General features: G+C 39.2%; 1 protein-coding gene across 1 annotated transcript in view; it reads right to left on the bottom strand.

Annotated features, from left to right (window-relative positions):
- The window catches only part of NEB (nebulin), a 217,375-nt gene that overhangs the window by 26,073 nt on the left and 174,361 nt on the right, over positions 1-16,941 (bottom strand). Inside the window, exons 125-140 of the mRNA XM_017523188.2 lie at positions 16,597-16,701; positions 14,877-14,981; positions 14,316-14,420; positions 13,558-13,662; positions 13,357-13,467; positions 12,562-12,672; positions 12,233-12,334; positions 12,029-12,133; positions 7,259-7,369; positions 6,575-6,679; positions 5,826-5,930; positions 3,987-4,091; positions 2,323-2,433; positions 1,813-1,923; positions 1,082-1,195; positions 235-339 (exon numbers count right to left, since the gene is read on the bottom strand). Coding sequence (XP_017378677.1) covers positions 235-339; positions 1,082-1,195; positions 1,813-1,923; positions 2,323-2,433; positions 3,987-4,091; positions 5,826-5,930; positions 6,575-6,679; positions 7,259-7,369; positions 12,029-12,133; positions 12,233-12,334; positions 12,562-12,672; positions 13,357-13,467; positions 13,558-13,662; positions 14,316-14,420; positions 14,877-14,981; positions 16,597-16,701 — 1,716 coding nt within the window. The remainder of the gene's footprint in view (positions 1-234; positions 340-1,081; positions 1,196-1,812; positions 1,924-2,322; positions 2,434-3,986; positions 4,092-5,825; positions 5,931-6,574; positions 6,680-7,258; positions 7,370-12,028; positions 12,134-12,232; positions 12,335-12,561; positions 12,673-13,356; positions 13,468-13,557; positions 13,663-14,315; positions 14,421-14,876; positions 14,982-16,596; positions 16,702-16,941) is intronic.

Raw genomic sequence — 16,941 nt, 5'->3', positions numbered from 1 at the left:
TAGAGACGGGGTTTCACCATGTTGACCAGGATGGTCTCGATCTCTTGACCTTGTGATCCACCCGCCTCGGCCTCCCAAAGTGCTGGGATTACAGGCTTGAGCCACCGCGCCCGGCCGCAAATCTCTTTTTTATTGGGAAAAACTGATTTGAAAAGTCTCTTAAGGTATTAATGAAAGGACTTCCATTCTTTCATGATTGGGGGCTGTGAGTGATGGCATGATGAATGTCCTTACCTGGCTTGAAAGATTCTTGACTTGTTGGGCGTGAATGATCTCTGGAGTATCAACCACAGAAGTGAAATTGGCTTTCTCCATTTCTGCTGATTGCTTGTACTTAATCTGTAAAAGGACACCCAATAGTTGGGTAAATGTTTACAATGTGCACAACGAACGGTTGTCGGCTTGATTTGATTAAGAGGTGATCCGTATTTCTTTTCCAAGAGGGACTCATTCAACAGACATTTCTTCCTAGTGTGTTCGTAGTTGTATACCAAAGAGTGAGATTCAGCAAGAAAGGTCAAGTCCTAGCTGTTGAGAGACTATCTAGTTGGATGCAGGATGGGGCATGGGTAAGGAGGGATCATCAACAGATAGTAAGACATGGATTGTTTACATAAGAGCTGGGAGGATGACAAGTAAGCAAAAGACCCATATCAACTAGCATTAGACAAGGTAAGATGCCTAAAAGTGGTTCTAAACTTAGGGCTTGAAAGGAGAGAAAGAACTCCCAAGATATTCTAAGCAAGGAATTCTTGGCATCAAATGAGGAGTGGATTGACTCAGAAACAAGGCCAGGATGTCAAGTCTGCCCCAGCTCCAAACAGCTGCTTAGTTCCTCAACTTCTGTCCTTTGCCCTGAGTGTCCCCAGAGCCTATAAACTCAGAAAGGCAGACAGCAACAAGCCTGGCAAAGGGTCCTCCATTCTTTCATTGGGGTGGATTCTTCCAGGCAGATGTTTAACAATGCCATTGTATGCATGTGACTGTCACTGACCAATAAATCAGATGGCAGAGGGACACATCATGTCCTTAAAATCACAACCACTTTCCTGAAAGATTGACATGGAATAGCAGCACTGACCTGACTGGCAATATCAGTAGCATTCCTAGCCCTCATAAAATCTGGAGTTTCATTGGCCATGGCATTCAGGCCTCTTCCTTTGACTTCCAGTTCCAGGTCTCGCTTATATTCTTTCTATAGTAACATTAAAAGAAAAAAAAAGGTACCTAAATTTTACTGCTAGGTAATGAACGTACAGCGTGAATATAAATCCACATAACATGCCACCTCAGTTGTCACAGATAGTGTCTCTTACTACTGTTCACCTTCACTCTTCCATGCAGTAGGATAAAGTGGTGTCTGCAGAAGACCCCTGGAGGAAACTATTCTATGCAAGTCAATATGAGTCAAGAGGCCTCCTTTTGAATACTTTCAGCATTCTCTGCTTAGAAAACTAGCATGTAAAGTACATTGTACATCTGGTTTGGTACATGACCAAGATTACACTTAGGTGCATACCACTCTGGTGTAGTGTTTTTATATAAATGAGCACACCAAATATATCAAGTTAAATAATATTAGATAATAGATTATGATAACCACTACAGAAACGTATACTGTTACAATATCCATTCATCAGAAATTGAGATATATTTTATGTAATAGTTAACAATTATGCTGGATGTGGAATCTGAAAATCAAAAGCTCTTTTTCTCTATTCTCTGTTTTTGTTCTGCTTGTTTTGGTGTGATGTGGCTAACAAAGCAGTGATGTTCTATGAATTATGTGCAGTCAGCCAGCTGTGGGCCTACCTCATTGAGGATCTGAGTGGCATTCTTTGCTCTTAGCATGTCAGGTGTATCTTCCATTTCAGTGAGGCCCTTCCCACGGATGCTTTCCTCTAGATCTTTCCTGTACTCTTTCTATATCATGAAAGAAAAGCAACAATACTGAGAAGAAAGCTCAGATTGATCCTCTTAGGCAAAGGGGAGACAAAAAAAAAAAAAATAACAATTCCAGTTTTTAAAGGGTTCATAGTTTAGTAAGTAAAAAAATGAATAAAGGCAGGGTATAAGCATAATCAGTTAACATTAAATATCAAATAAAAACTTGAAGTTCATAGAATGCTAAGGTAATATTCAAATAAAAAAGTAGAAGAATTAACATGGGTAATAGATTAGGTGGTAGTACCAAACACTTGAGAACCCAGTTTGAAACCCACAGTTAGATGGTGATGCAAATGGTAGGAGGAACACATTAATAAGTGTCATTAGTGCAATTATTTGGATTAAGAGGGAAAGAAAAGACCAAGTGGGCACTACCTCGCTTGCTATTTTGGTTGCATATTTGACATGTAACAAAGCTGGTGTGACCTCCAGGCCAGTCAGGTTTCTGCCTTTAATGGACTCTTCATAATCTTTCCTATATTCTTTCTAACGTAAGTAAGAAGGAAAGACAAGTTAAAAAAAAAATTTTATTACAATTTATCTCTCAGTCTCAGAAAGAAAAAAAAATACAGCATTTTCTATGTATGGGCTCTTAACTTGATCATAGTTCTGCTAATGGTCACACATTTGAAACATGTATGATTGTTCTTGAAAGACTTTGTCTGGAGCAAATGGCCACAAGGAAACTTAGAGGCTGAGACACTTTGATGGGCCCCTCACTCATCAGTCTAACTGGGGCAGGCCCTTCACAGAGCAGGAGGATGGATGCACCATCAAGACTGAATCCTCTGTCATTTCTTCTGAACTTTCCCATACCTTTCTTAAGGTGACAAAAGATTTTATTTCAGAATTACAAGTCAGTGATGCAAAAGGAAAAAAAAAAATCCCAGAAGAAGGAGAGCCTAAGTCTATCAAATGCTAACTTGCTTTTTTTCATAATCATGACCTGGTTTTTTGATATGGGGTCTTGCTATGTTGCCCAGGCTGGTCTGATCTCAAACTCCTGAGCTGAAGTAATCCTTCCACCTCAGGATTCCGAGTAGCTGGTACTATAGGTGTATGCCACCACACTCAGTTTTGACCTATTTTTTAAAAATCACTGAATAGACTAGGTGGGCAGTGAGACACAGAGGAATTCTGCGATTTTGTCCACTCTGCCTCCCTGCCCCATCTTCTCTCCAGTCTCCAGACTTGGTTGACTCACAGAGGGACTTGGGATAGATGTTGGGACTCTACTTTTGTAATTTTGTTATTTTAATGAATTTTAAATTTACAGAAAAGTCACAGGAATAGTATTAAGAAACTCTCATAGATCCTTTACTCAGATTCACCAATTCTTTGAAACCATTTTAAAGTTTTGATGATCAGGCATTCTATCACCAGAAAGCTCTACAAACTGCTACTTTTATTTAAAACCATATCTCTTTGTAGCTGGAGAGAGAGAGGAAAATAGAAATTCCAGATAAACCCATTTCCCATTGAAAACAGACTTCTAAGATTTAAAATAAAATTCCATTATTCTCTACTCTTGGTTAAAAATGGAAAGAAAAAAAATAATGCTTCTGTTTACAATTCTAGAATAAGAAATATGGCATCTTAATTTTTGATTATCTGGGGCCTTGTTAAACGTCTTGATCATGGATGCCCTTCTGTTTGGCTTGGGGCATTCTACTAAGAGTAGAGCATTTCAAGGCCAAAGGGGGGTGTCTGTGCGGAGGGAAGTTTTCATTCATAAAGGAAAATTCAAATTACATTCAGTATAACTTGTTTGTGTTAGGAATAGTTTTCCATGTTCTAATTTTACAAAAATGATTGTTGAAATAAAACATATATGGTAAGTATCAACTACCTAGAGCATTTAAAAAAAAAAATAACTGAACCACAGGATTTCTGAGATGGAGAAGATTTTAGTGATCACATGTTAAGTTTCATCAGCTACCACTTTTGGATGACAGGAAACTGGCTAGGTCGTGGGCAGAGCTTGTGTTCATTAGTGTGACAGAATCATTGTTGTGTGGTGTGTTTTTTTTAGGACTTACCCCACTCTGCATCTGCTGAGACTCTTTGGCAGTGATGTACGTTGGTGTTTCAAAGTCCAGCATGGGCTTTCCTCGTTCTTTTTCATACTTTTCTTTGTATTTCACCTGGTGATAGAAAGCCATGTTAGATATCTCTCCTCTGGTCAATTCCTAGACAGCAGTTTAAGGATAGTACTTTTTAATTGATACATTCTAACTGTTGGATGGCATCTCATTGCCACTCAAAACAGTTTCCTGTTAAGTTTCAGATCCAGAACATTTTTGTTGTTGTCTGGGTGTTGAGGGGATGGGTACCATTACTGTCTGCAAGGCATAATTAGGATTTGGATTCAATTCAAGGAGACAAAAGAATCATTGACAAGAACCGGCTGAGAGAAATGCTGATGTAAGAAAATGCATGGGGAAAATTACCCATAGATGAGGTGGGTCAGTAATTGATGGGTAGCTGTAAACACTTTAAGATTATTAATGCTATCAGCATTAATCAATATTTCTGATAAAAATCCTCAGTTTTTCTTTCATGAGAACATTTATCAGAAACCTGAGGTCTAGATTGAATGGATAACACATGGAGCTTTATAAGTAAACAACTCTATCTGGGTCCTGACTGGTCATATATTTTATGGAGCCAATAAATTGGTATAAAAATGAAAACTACATATTGACTGACTTGTTAAAAAACTTGACATTCTCAAAAGACCCTCAAGGCTGTTGTATACATGCTATTTCCTCATCCTCATAACGTAGTTATTAGGAAAGAGGGGAGCCACATCAATGTTCATACGTGACAGAGAACTGGAAAGACAGAAGCGAAAACCCTCATGCACGCAGCACCTTGATGGCAAGGCACAATCTCCGAGCTCTTGGGTTGTAACAAGATGTTGGAATAAAGACCTGGGGCATGTACTGCTCACAGAAGATACGAAGACATTTCTAACAGGGGACCTAAATAATGGTGAATTTGTGATATAGGAGGTCATGTGATAGCAAGTTCTTTCCTCTGAGGATCTTTAATTATAGTCATGAATTGCTTAACAACTGGGATATGTTATGAGAAAGGCTTTGCATGCAATTTCATCATTGTGTGAACATCACAGAGTGCACTTAAACAAACCTAGATGGTGTAGCCTACCACACACCTACACTACATGGGATAGCCTATTGCTCCCAGGCTAGAAACCTGTACAGTGTATTACTGTACTGAAATCTGTATGCATCTGTAACACAAGAGTAAGTATTTGTGTATTTAGGTATCTCAAAACATATAAAAGGTACAGCAAACATATGATATTAAAGATTTTAAAATGGTACACCTGTATAGCGTAGCTCCATTATAATCTTATGGGACCACCGTCATATGCGGTCTGCCGTTGACCAAAACATCATCCAGTATATGACTGTATCTTACAAATTTAGTTACTTTGTAAATTCCCAGGAATGCTTTCAGTAGATCTGATCATATCACTTCTCTGTTTGAAATCTTGCTGATAATCCTCTGTAGTGTTCCCTAAGCTGGGACATGAACCCATGGGGCATATGGTGATTACTATGGGGGGTTTATCCCCCCATAACACACTCTTTATGCTTCCAGCCCCTGTTAGTACATATACAATTGCATGTATATTTCTCAACTATGGGTAGATGTTGCTATAATGTATAACATAAGAATTTGTTTCAATAAGTTACCAAATTCAAAACCCCTTATATCTGTGCATTTTCTCAAACAATGACTATTAAAAATACACCTATCCTGGAGGGAATCTATGAGATTTTTTTTTCACATTTTTCATACTGTAGATGAATGTGCACCAGGGGAAAAATTGGTCTTGATCCACTTACTATACTCTGTAATTCTGTGGCCTCTTTTAGGTGAAGCTGCTCCAGATTATCAGGTATTGTGTGGTAGTGGCCTTTACTCTTCTCATACTTCTTCTTGTACTGGTACTGAGGGGAAGGAGGCAAAAAAGGCACATCGGTGGAAAAGCTGCTCAGCATTCTTATTTTTCCCCTTTAGATTAGACATTTACACAGCAGCATTGTCAACATCAAACAAAAATTGGCAAACACTAACCAGGATGTTAAAGCTTTAAAAGATGAGAATCCAAGTTCAGTTTTGTCAGTTAAGACGTAAACATGTAGGTTACGTGGTTGGTTCAAAGTAGCTGTTATAAATAAAAGGTTAGAAGTAAAAGAAGCTGTCTACGGCCATACCACCCTGAACGCGCCCGATCTCGTCTGATCTCGGAAGCTAAGCAGGGTCGGGCCTGGTTAGTACTTGGATGGGAGAAGTAAAAGAAGCTATTCCAGAGGGTATTTCTATGTCCTTAGAGAAAATGCGATGGTTAATTGGAGGGGAAAGTTTAAATATTCTAAAAAAGAAGCATTTTTGCATTCCAAGAGATATTACAGTCAATGGAGAATTGGTAGATTAATGTTGTCATTTGGAAGAATACACGCAAATAAGAGAACAGTTTTGTAATAAATCTAGTGTTTTGATAGCAGAGGAAAAGATGCATGTGGGCTCAAAAAAAGAATTTAGTTCCAAATTGGTGAAACACGCTGTTTCTGGAGTAAATGACTGAGCTTACAGAACTGGCAAGTTGGCTTGTATTCAGGACATGATTCATGATCAGAGACTCCTTCATGTCAGTCACAGGTTTGTGAAGTTTCTTCAGGTCAGCCTTATATTTAACCTATGTGTTAAGGGGGGAAAAAAGGAAATCACATAAATAGGAAATGGAACCACACTAATGGAAATCAAAGTGAGATAGCCCATCATCAAACAAATGCTGGAGATGGTGATGAAAAACCATACCTTCTTTACAGTAACCAGAAGGCAGAAACAACCCCAGTGTTGGTCAGCAAATGAATGGGTAAACAAAATGTGGCATATATACACCGTGGAATATTATTTAGCCATAAAAAGGAATGAAGTTTTGACATGTCCTACAACATAGATGGACCTTGAACATACTATGCTAAGTAAAATAAGCCAGACACAAAAGGACAAATGCTGTTTGATTCCATTTATGTGTACTGTCTGAAACAGGCAAATGCATAGAGACAAAAAGTAGGTTAGAGGTTCCTGGGAGCTGACAGGAGGGAATGGGGAGTTTTTGCTTAATGGTTATAGAGTTTCTGTTGGTAAAAAAACATTTTGGAAATAGTGACAGTAGTTGGATAACATTGTGAATATTATAAATGCTACTGAATTGCACACTTAAAAATAGTTAAAATGGTAAATATGTTTTACCACAATTTTAGAAACATACCTCACTTGCAAGATTATTAGCATCTTTCATGACTTTGTAGAGCTGGCTGTCCTTTGGATTGTATTTTGGTGTCTTGCCCTTTTCTTTGTCAAAATTTTCTCGGTATTTAACCTAACAGCAAATGAAAACACCCAAATTATTCCTGGATATCAGTCAATTTGGGAATTGGGGAATGGTAGAAACACAAATGCCAAAGAATATGCATTGTACGTAGAGCAATCATATAACCTATTATCCAAACTGGGACATTTAGAGTAAAGAAGACACTATTAATAATTAAGAATGACAAGACAACAGGCATTCAAATATGCAATCATGTGATATGTTTTGCATTGGCCTTGCTCACTTTTATACTATTCAGAGGTATAAAAAATAATCACCTCTTTCCAATGCAAAACAAAAATAAATGGAAAAGGCTTCAGGCTAAATTCAGAGACGTGATTTAATGTACTGGATTTGGAGCATTTTGTCACTCCTAAATAGTAAAACGAAGAGCATTTTAGGTCTACTGTAAGAAATCCAAAGAGGGGCTGTAAATGATCAAGAAGGTTCAGACGGAAGGAATCTGTTAAATTAGGAGAATTTATTGTTATTTTAAAATAGTACTTTGGATATATTATTTAAAATTTTCAAACTTGGCCCAAAATGGTATAATTTCTGAGTAAACAAAATTAGAGTTTGGGGTTAATGGCTTCAAGTGTGATTTCACACTAAAAGTAGGAAAAAAGTGAGATTTTAGAATAATGAGGAAAAATAAGATTGAATATACTTTTAGTATACATAAAAATAAGTTTAGATATGCAAAGGGCTAAATAACTCCAATTTAAAAAATAAGCACAATGCCTTGCATAAACAGTTGCTCAATAAATATGATTTGATTGAATGAAAGGAAGAGACGGTCATTATGCCAAAGTAAAATATGTAAAGCAGATGATAGCTGGGTGCAGTAGCTTACACCTGTAATCTGAGCACTTTAGGAGGCCAAGGCAGGCAGATTGTTTGAGCCCAGGAGTTTGAGACTAGCCTGGGCAACATGTCAAAATCCCATCTCCACTAAAAATAACAAAAATTAGCTGGGCATTGTGGTGCACCCCTGTAGTCCCAGCTACGCAGGAGGCTGAGGCAGGAGGATTACTTGAGCCCAGGAAGTAGAGGCTGAAATGAGTCAGGACTGCACAACTGCATTCTGCCTGGGCGACAGAGCAAACCCTGTCTCAATAAGTAAATAAATAAATAAATAAAATTTATTTCTAGAATTCAACAGAATAATGGAAAGTGACAGAAACACCCCCTAAATGAAAAACAAACCGATCCCTTTGTCAACAGTATTGTAGAATTAAGGCCAGAAGTAGAATTCTACTAGTTATTCACTCTAGGAAGAATGAAAACTGAGCTGTTTCTAGATGTTAGCCAACTAAAAGGGCAATACTTTACCCTCCAGGAATTCTAGAGTTTCTGTTATTTTGAAGATGAAAGACTCACTACAGTATCCCTCATGCATTGTCACTGCTCTTCACCTCCCCCAACTTGACACATCCAGCACAACAGACACAAAATGAGACCACTCAAATGCTAAAAACAATGAAATTTGCCACGTCAGAGAAAATGCATTCACAATGCTGAGACTCCTTTACTTTGAATAAAATCCTCAGTGGAAATGCAGAGAAAAAATAAGCATGCAGAACAGTTTGGCATGATGCAGGCACACTGAGACAGACACAAAGAAGTAAAGAAAATGTATTCTAAACAAATGCTACAATGGCTCTTCTCTGAAAAAGTTTCACTCTCAACATGAAGTGGAAGGTCTGCGAAGGAAAGTGTGAGGTATGAGCTGGTGTTTGGACCAAAGGCAACTTTTCCTAAGAGATACAGAAGTCCATAAAACTAAGAATGTTTCCAAGAGCCGTGAAACACAGAAAAACAAAGTAAACCAGATATGCAGAGTCAAAATAGGGAAGAAAAGATGCAAAAGCCCATCTCAAATGAGAATAAAATCTGCTTCTTTTAGAAGTATGCTAAAACTCCTCCTCCTATATTTAGAAGATACTTGTTTCTGAAAAAATATTTTTAAAGCAGCAATCCCATTGGTTCTACTTCAGTTTCTTTTTCTTCTGATAATTTCAAGTTAATTTCAACTTTTTAACTGAAAAAAGGTTATGGCTTCCTTCTCCATAGGAAGTCCTCTAGACAAATGCAGCTTAGTACAACTATTAATATGAATCTGAGTTCAGCACTTTTGGCCTTCCTTTTTGACTGGATCTTCTTAAAACTAGTATAATTTGAAAGGTAAGGACACGTACCAGATTCAGAACTCCAGAAATGCTTGGAACAGTATTTGACTAGCCAGTAATGTAGTAAAACTACATATACTGGCATTAAGGAATGATGAAGCTTTTTCCCATTAACCATGGAAGCCAAGAGGCAACTCTGCAATGCCATGTATCAGCAAGTGACAGCCCCCAGGGCTTATAATCCCATCAGGCTCAGATATTGGGCCTATTATGGATGTAGTATAGGAAGGTGATTTTGAATTAATTCTATTTTTAGGAGTTTATTTAAAGATCTAATTGTTCAGCTCCTTAGTGAACTGAGATTTATACTGGTGCTTCTAAAGACTGAAGAACAGTCCCAAGTATTAGAAAAGCTATTAAAAGTTTATTCTGTTGATTCATAGTAGGCCTGAACTGAGAAACTATTAAATGCCAATCTTCAGTGTATTAAAAATCAATAATGGCAGATAACTTCAGAAGAAGCAGAGGTTTCTTTGGTTGAAGATGAGATTCTTAGTTTGTTTTCATTTCATCATTTAATTTGATCAGTGTCAGCAAACTAATATACTTTGGGAGGCCATCACCATGTCTAGTCTACCTTCCTATTCCAAGTGGTATGTTCCAGATGGAAAGTTTCATGCAGGAAAAGAGGGATGTGTGCAAAAGTATATCCTTTGACAAATGTCCACAGCAATCTACACGTTCCAACACAAAATCAACAGAAAAGAGTACAGCCTGGTCAGTCCCCTGACCAATGCCAAGAAAGTAGATAAGAATCAGAGAAAGAGATAAGGGCTTGCTGGTCTCAGTCTTACATCACTGATGAGTATATTAATTTTCTTAAGATGCCTCATCATAGGGGTGTCATAAGATGCAGCGCCGTGCCCTCTCCTTTGGCCTTTCAGGTATTCCGCCTAGAGTACGCAGCAAGACAGCAAAGTCAGAACAGGGAAAGCCCACACACAGCTGAAGCTCCCTTGGGCCAGCGGCCATACTATGAAGCTGTCAATCCGGAGACCAGCCTTTCATAGGAAGTGAGCCCAGGAAGCTGAGCTCAAAAGGATCTTGTGGGGTCCCATTCTCTATCCCATAGGGTTCACTTAGGATTAGAAATAGTAGCCTCTTCATTTTCAAATCACAAAAGTTTTCAAAATTTCAATATCATAGTTGTTTCTTTGCTTTTAAATTATAATGATATGACGTATATTTAAAAACATATTTAACTTTTTGCATTAATAAGTCCTTATTACATCTCATTACTCTTAGAGAGTCCGTTGTTTGTTTTTTTGTTGTTGGTGATCTGTCTTGGTTTCAAATACTTACACAATTCCATTAATTTATAATAAAATATGTTACATATGAATTTTAAGTTTAAAAACTTTTAAAAAATAGTATTTGCTTTTCATCAGTCATCTAAACCGTTTGTGTTTTCATAATTCTAACTTGTTCTGTCACTTGACATTACTGCATTATATCTTCCAAAAGATTGGAATTTCATGTTTGGTATTGCTGAAGTCAGTCACTCACAATGACAAATTTATATCCCAAACCTGTTTCTTCAAACAAATACCTGAGAGAACAGACAAGGAAAAAGAAGGTAGGATCTGTAAACTGGAGAATATATAAGATATTCTTAAGCTAAAGTCCTATAGGATCAAACTTGTACTCTACAGATTTGGTGGTAGATGATGGGTTCTCTGAGCTAACGTCTAAAAACCTGTCATAACTTGGGGAATTTACAAGGGAAAATAATTCATGCGGTAACTGGGTTTGGACAACACATATCTGAGTCCATTTGCTTCTCAATAATATAAGATCTGCAAGAATATGGCATTCTCCATTAGCACTTGGTGTATACATTGATCAAACACTTGCCAGACCAAATTGTACATTATTTATCCATGAACACGTAGTCTGAAGACATCGGCTCATCCCTACTTCCTAGCCCAGGCTATTAATATATGTATGTTTAATGAAAACATATGAATACTTTTATCTGGTTGGATTCTAGAAGTTAGAATTTCATGACTCTTCATGTTAAATCTACCCCAGGTGACTCAAGTATGAATCAGACCGCAAGGATGCAACTCCTTTTTTTTTTTTTTTTTTTTTTTTTTTTTTTTTTTTTTTTTTTTTTTTTTTTTTTTTGAGACGGAGTTTCGCTGTTGTTGCCCCAGACTGGAGTGCAATGGCACGATCTCGTCTCACCACAACCTCTGATGCAACTCTTAAGGCCTGGGGAGAAGTTCCAGTAGGATCTCATAAGCTGATGTTTTTGTCACATAAAGATAGTTAAGCACACAAACACCCAGACAAATGCCCATAAATAGAAGAGTGGAGAACAAGAAAGGTCTAGACAGCTTAGAGGGAAACGAGAAAAGGTCCTCAGTGCACTTTTTATAACTCTTGGAAGCTTTGCATTTTCAATCTGGAAATCACTTCTTCCTGCAAGGTATGTATAATCGCACATGAGAGTCACCAGTGCACCCATCTACATTACCTGGCTACTCAGCTTGGCTGCCTTCTTGGCCATTTCTATGTCTGGGCGACCGAGCATGCTTAAGCCATGGCTGCCTTCCTTGCGGTGCTTGGCTCTGTACTCCACCTGAGTCAGAGAAAACCAAAATGGGCAATAGGTGATGGGTGCCCGGCATGCCTTGGCAGTGGCCATTGGGGACTGGGGACATTTTAATGATACCCTTACCTCACTGGCTTGTTTGGCTGCCTGTGTGGCCTTCTTGATGTCTGGTCGATCGGCCACTGTGGTGTAATGCAGGTTCTCTTTGGCATCTTTTCTGTAAGCAACCTTTATTGGGGAAGAAAATGTTTACTCAAGAGATACACTATCTTTCCAAAAGTCCCCATTAAGTGCAATCAGCTTTTTTCTTTAAACCCAACCCACTTCTCACCACTAACTTTCTGAAACTACCACCTGGAGGAATTAGGGTGACCATACACTGGAACAAGAGAACACACCAATTTGGGATCCACTGCTTCAAGTGGGCCCCTGAGAATGCCTAGAGGGAAACTTACATTACTTTGCTTCTTGGCCACTTCCATAGCATGTTTCACCTCTGGTGGCTCCAGCATGATGGAGTAGTTGGATTTTCCTTTCTCCTTGACAAACTTCTTTTTGTAATTTGTCTAAACAAAGCCAGAATTACTTCTATGAGCAGAGGAAGCTGGGAACAGAGTTGGTTTACTTGAAGAACTGTGAAATCTCCAGGAAAATCCATGCTCCTTTTTTTGGCATCAGTCTGGGACTTAGATCTCTGACCCATATTCTATTTGTTTTCTGTCATTTGTGTCCTGCAGCCCAACACTAGAACCGCCTGCAATCTTTGGAGAACTGGGTACAGGCAAATTAAGCTCCTTTATTTACCATTTCTACCTTTTAAAAATATATGGGACCATATGGGACTCATGTAATACCAAGGTTACTACAGCATTATTAATAAGGATAGAGTGGGCAGAGATTACTGAGGCCCAAAGAGGTGGTTTTACCTTTCTAGAATTGGGTAGCAGTTTAATAATAGGAGAGGCCACTCCTAATCAGCAATGTTTCCTCTTCTTCTTAATAGGTTAGTAGCATCTGATATGGCTAGATTACAAGTCCTGTAGCAAAACCTGCATTTGCCGTAATTGCCAGAAATTGAAAGCCAAGGAATCCTGGGTCATTTTAAAAATCAGAGTTTAAGATTCACATGTAGATATTGATGGTAAGAGTGAAGCTACATAAAGGAAGCAAAACGCAGCTGACAATATTTCACCCGATTCTATGGTCAAGTGGCATTGTTGCTGCCAAGAGACCTGCAGTTGATCACTTACATCACTGACATGCTTGGTCACTTCCTTGACGTGAACAGTGTCCCGGGTCTCTGGTAGTGTTGTGTATGACCCCTGGGCCAAGTGCTTCTTGACATGGTCCTTGTACTTGTTCTGGGGGAATCCACAGAGAGCTTGTTAAGGCATCTGCCTAGGGAGTTCTTCCAAGAGGGAAGCAGAGCTCATAGGCGGCTGGGGGGTTACCTCGGACACCAGGTTGCTGACAGTCTTCGCCAGCAGGATTTGAGGCGTGTCAGGTACAGCCTGGCAAGTTCCTCTTTCCTTGACATGTTTTTCTTTGTATTTCAGCTGCAGGAGTAGGAAAAAGGGCATTTCTTTAGCTTCTCTGGGTATCCTACATATTTTTATTATACCCCCAAACCACTAGAACAGCATCATTGACAAATAATACTAAACTCAATAAAAGATTTGATGCTGGCAAATCCTGGGAAATATTCAAGAGGGTTTTTTCCTTATCTCTAGCAAGTTGCAGTTTTAATAACAAAGTAGATCTCATGATGAATCTTTATACAGTCAGACTTATGTTCACAGCATTCTCAGATACACCCTTTAACCCTCCCATAGGCCCTGGGAGGCATTATTATTCCTTTTTTACAGATAAGGAAACTGTAGCCAACGGAAAGTATGATCCCATAGAAAACAAATCATGGAGTTTCCATAAAGAATCCAGCCAGGCCTTCAGGGTCCTAATTCCTGCTGTGTGAACTCTCTGGTGGTGCAGTATAAATCGAGGACTGTCACCTGGATTTAATGGCTCTTGCACTGCTGCTGCCCTGCTTGACCGCTGGTGTAAATCGCAGGATAGACCACATATCAGGACCCATACCTGAGCCCTGATGGAAGCAGCTCTTCTCCATTCTTCCCTGGGTGTCCCTGGGGACTGTACCATAGAACACGGCGCTGAGTGAGATTCGGCATCATGGAAGCAACTAGATACTCACATCACTTTCTATTAAAGTATTCCTGAGGGCCAGCACTGTGTTTTTGTCATCAGTGACAGAAAGCTTGCAACCCTTGAGGAACTCCCGGTCCAGCTTATATTCAAACTGTTAGAGAAGAAAGACAGAAGGAAAGGGAAGGGTCACAGCACAGGAGGAAGCTGGGTGTTTGATTAAACCCACAGGGAGTCCTTTTAAGGAGAGGACAAAGACTTGTTACCAGAATGAGGGGAAGGGCTTCTTGGTCCCTCACTGCATTTTAGGTTCCTCCTTTCCAGCCCAGCTGCCAGGACCAAGCCCCTCCATCCCCAGTCTTCCCCCAGATTCCCCCCCAGCCCCAGTCAGAACTTGGAGCCGTTTGTGTCCAGGCCCAGCCATAGGAGAATAGGGTCTATGGCCACGTTTGGGTACTGAGCTTGCCTACTGCTCCCCCAACCATCCTCCTCTCCTCGGATCTCAAATAAGCAAGGGTTAACACCCATGACAGTGGTTATTATAAATTATTATTCATTGTATTTCTCAGGTGCAGCATGTAGTTACGATCATCTGTCTCTCCTGTCTTACATCACTTTGCTGCAGGGATGACTTGGCAGCCTGGAGGAAGTCTGGTCGGTCAGGGGTCCACCTCCAGTGGGCTTTGTTGGCTTCATACTGTTTCTTATAGTCCAGCTGTTTTTAACAGGAGAGAAAGAAATCACTTGATTCATTAGGCTAAATTCATAAATACACACATGGCACAGAGGGGCTCCTGCATTTTAAAATATCTCAAATCATGATTCCTAATGCAAGAGGGAGCCCTAATTAAAATTTCTGTGCAATTTATGCAGCTAATCATCCACTCAGAGGTCATCTGTTGGGACCTTGTGGTCCAAAAATAGAGGCTAAAAATTTTTAAGGCCTCCAGGTGAAATGATTCTACAGTCTCTCTAGCTCTGCCAGTTCAGCCTAATCATCTTCAGAATCGATTACTTTTAATTTCTAACTAAATTCAGATTTAATTTTTAACAAAAATGATCAAACACTAGATATTTATTTTGTGCCAGGCACTTTTCTAAGTTTTTTACAAATTGCAAAATTAATTAAATGAATTACAAAATTTTATAAAATTAATTCACCTAATCTTCCTAACAATTGCATGAAATAGACAGCTGAAGAACTGGATAGAATGGTTAAGTAAACTTCTCAAGGCGAGACTATTAGCAATTGGTGGAGCTGGAATTTAAACCCAGGCAGTCTGGCCTCAGAGGTGCTTGCCTGCTTCCTAGACTCTTCAGGGCTGGAGAACTGGCTGCCTTGGGCCAAATCTGAGCCACAGACATGTATGTAATTTAATTTGAGTGTCCTTTGGAGGGCCCTACACTATCAAGCACATTTTTTTCCTCATCCTTTCTCTTTTTTAAATTGAGGTACAATTTATACACAATATAATGCACATGCTTTTATGTATACTATTTTATAAAGTTTTTTTCCCTTTTTTTATTGTGAAAAATTTCAAATATACAAAAAAGTTGCAAGAATATTACAGAAAATACCCATACAATCTGGATTTTGCAAGGTACATTTTACTGTATTTGCTTTATCTCACGTCTGTGCTATCACTGTACCCTCAATCCATCCTCAGGATACCTGCAAGCTCCTTGCCAGCTCCTACAGGCATTCCAGTTTGCAAGCCCTCAAAAACATATGTCCCCCCTGGCACTAGTGAGTACTAATTGGGTTATAATGGTTTCATTGTATAACCATTTAATGTATTTTTAAGAAGCTGGTGCTCATCTAAATGCACAAAATTATTTCTATAGTTGAGGCCTTAAGATGCCACACCCAGGAAAAGAGTCAATTCAGGGAATATCTGAGCAGGAAGACGGTCTAGGCCAATGCCTGATGGCACCAAATGGCTCAACATTTTCTTTGTCAGATGAAGCAGATTGTAGCTTGAGACAGGAGAGCACAGGGGAAGAGAATGAAAAATGCTGAGGCACATTCCAAAAATGCAACCTACATTTCAGAATTCAATGTCCCATTTCTCAGCCACCCACCACAAGGACTGAGTGAGTGTAGCATCCATGGCATGGGATGAGGCCACCCTTGCTCTCCCCCATGCTCCTTTGTGAGGACCAAGGCAGGATTTATATTTTAGCATCATTGTTCATGCTCCTGGGGCCTGACTCTTGCTTTGGAATCAATCACTAGAGCTCAGTTGCCTGAAGAGACGTAAAAAGAGGCCATGTGTCCTTCAGAAGCCAGTAAATCCCCCACCATGCCTGGGGAAGTTTCTGGAACTTACGTTGGTGTTGACTTTGTAGGCGTCCTTGGCTGCTTTGATATGAACAGCATCTGGCTCAATGGTGCAGTTGGATTTATTTCTTTGGTATACTTCCTTGTATTTCAGCTGTGGGAGGAAAGCCAGTGACAAGATTAATTTTTTTTATAGCAGCATACTGAGCATCTTAAAAAACAAGAAATTAAATCCATGCATGACTACAGTATACAATGCTCCTTAAGACAGAATTTTAAAAATTTGCTATGGAGCAAGGATATAGCCATGCAGAAATGCACCTTTCTATCTCAGATCAGGGCACACTGGCTATGGTCACTAGTGTTGCCATATCTTTTTTTTTTTTTTTTTTTT

This window comes from Cebus imitator, unplaced genomic scaffold (assembly GCF_001604975.1).
Source record: "Cebus imitator isolate Cc_AM_T3 unplaced genomic scaffold, Cebus_imitator-1.0 Scaffold27, whole genome shotgun sequence".
NCBI classification, from domain to species: domain Eukaryota; kingdom Metazoa; phylum Chordata; class Mammalia; order Primates; family Cebidae; genus Cebus; species Cebus imitator.
This window is presented reverse-complemented; position numbering and strand designations above follow the sequence as displayed.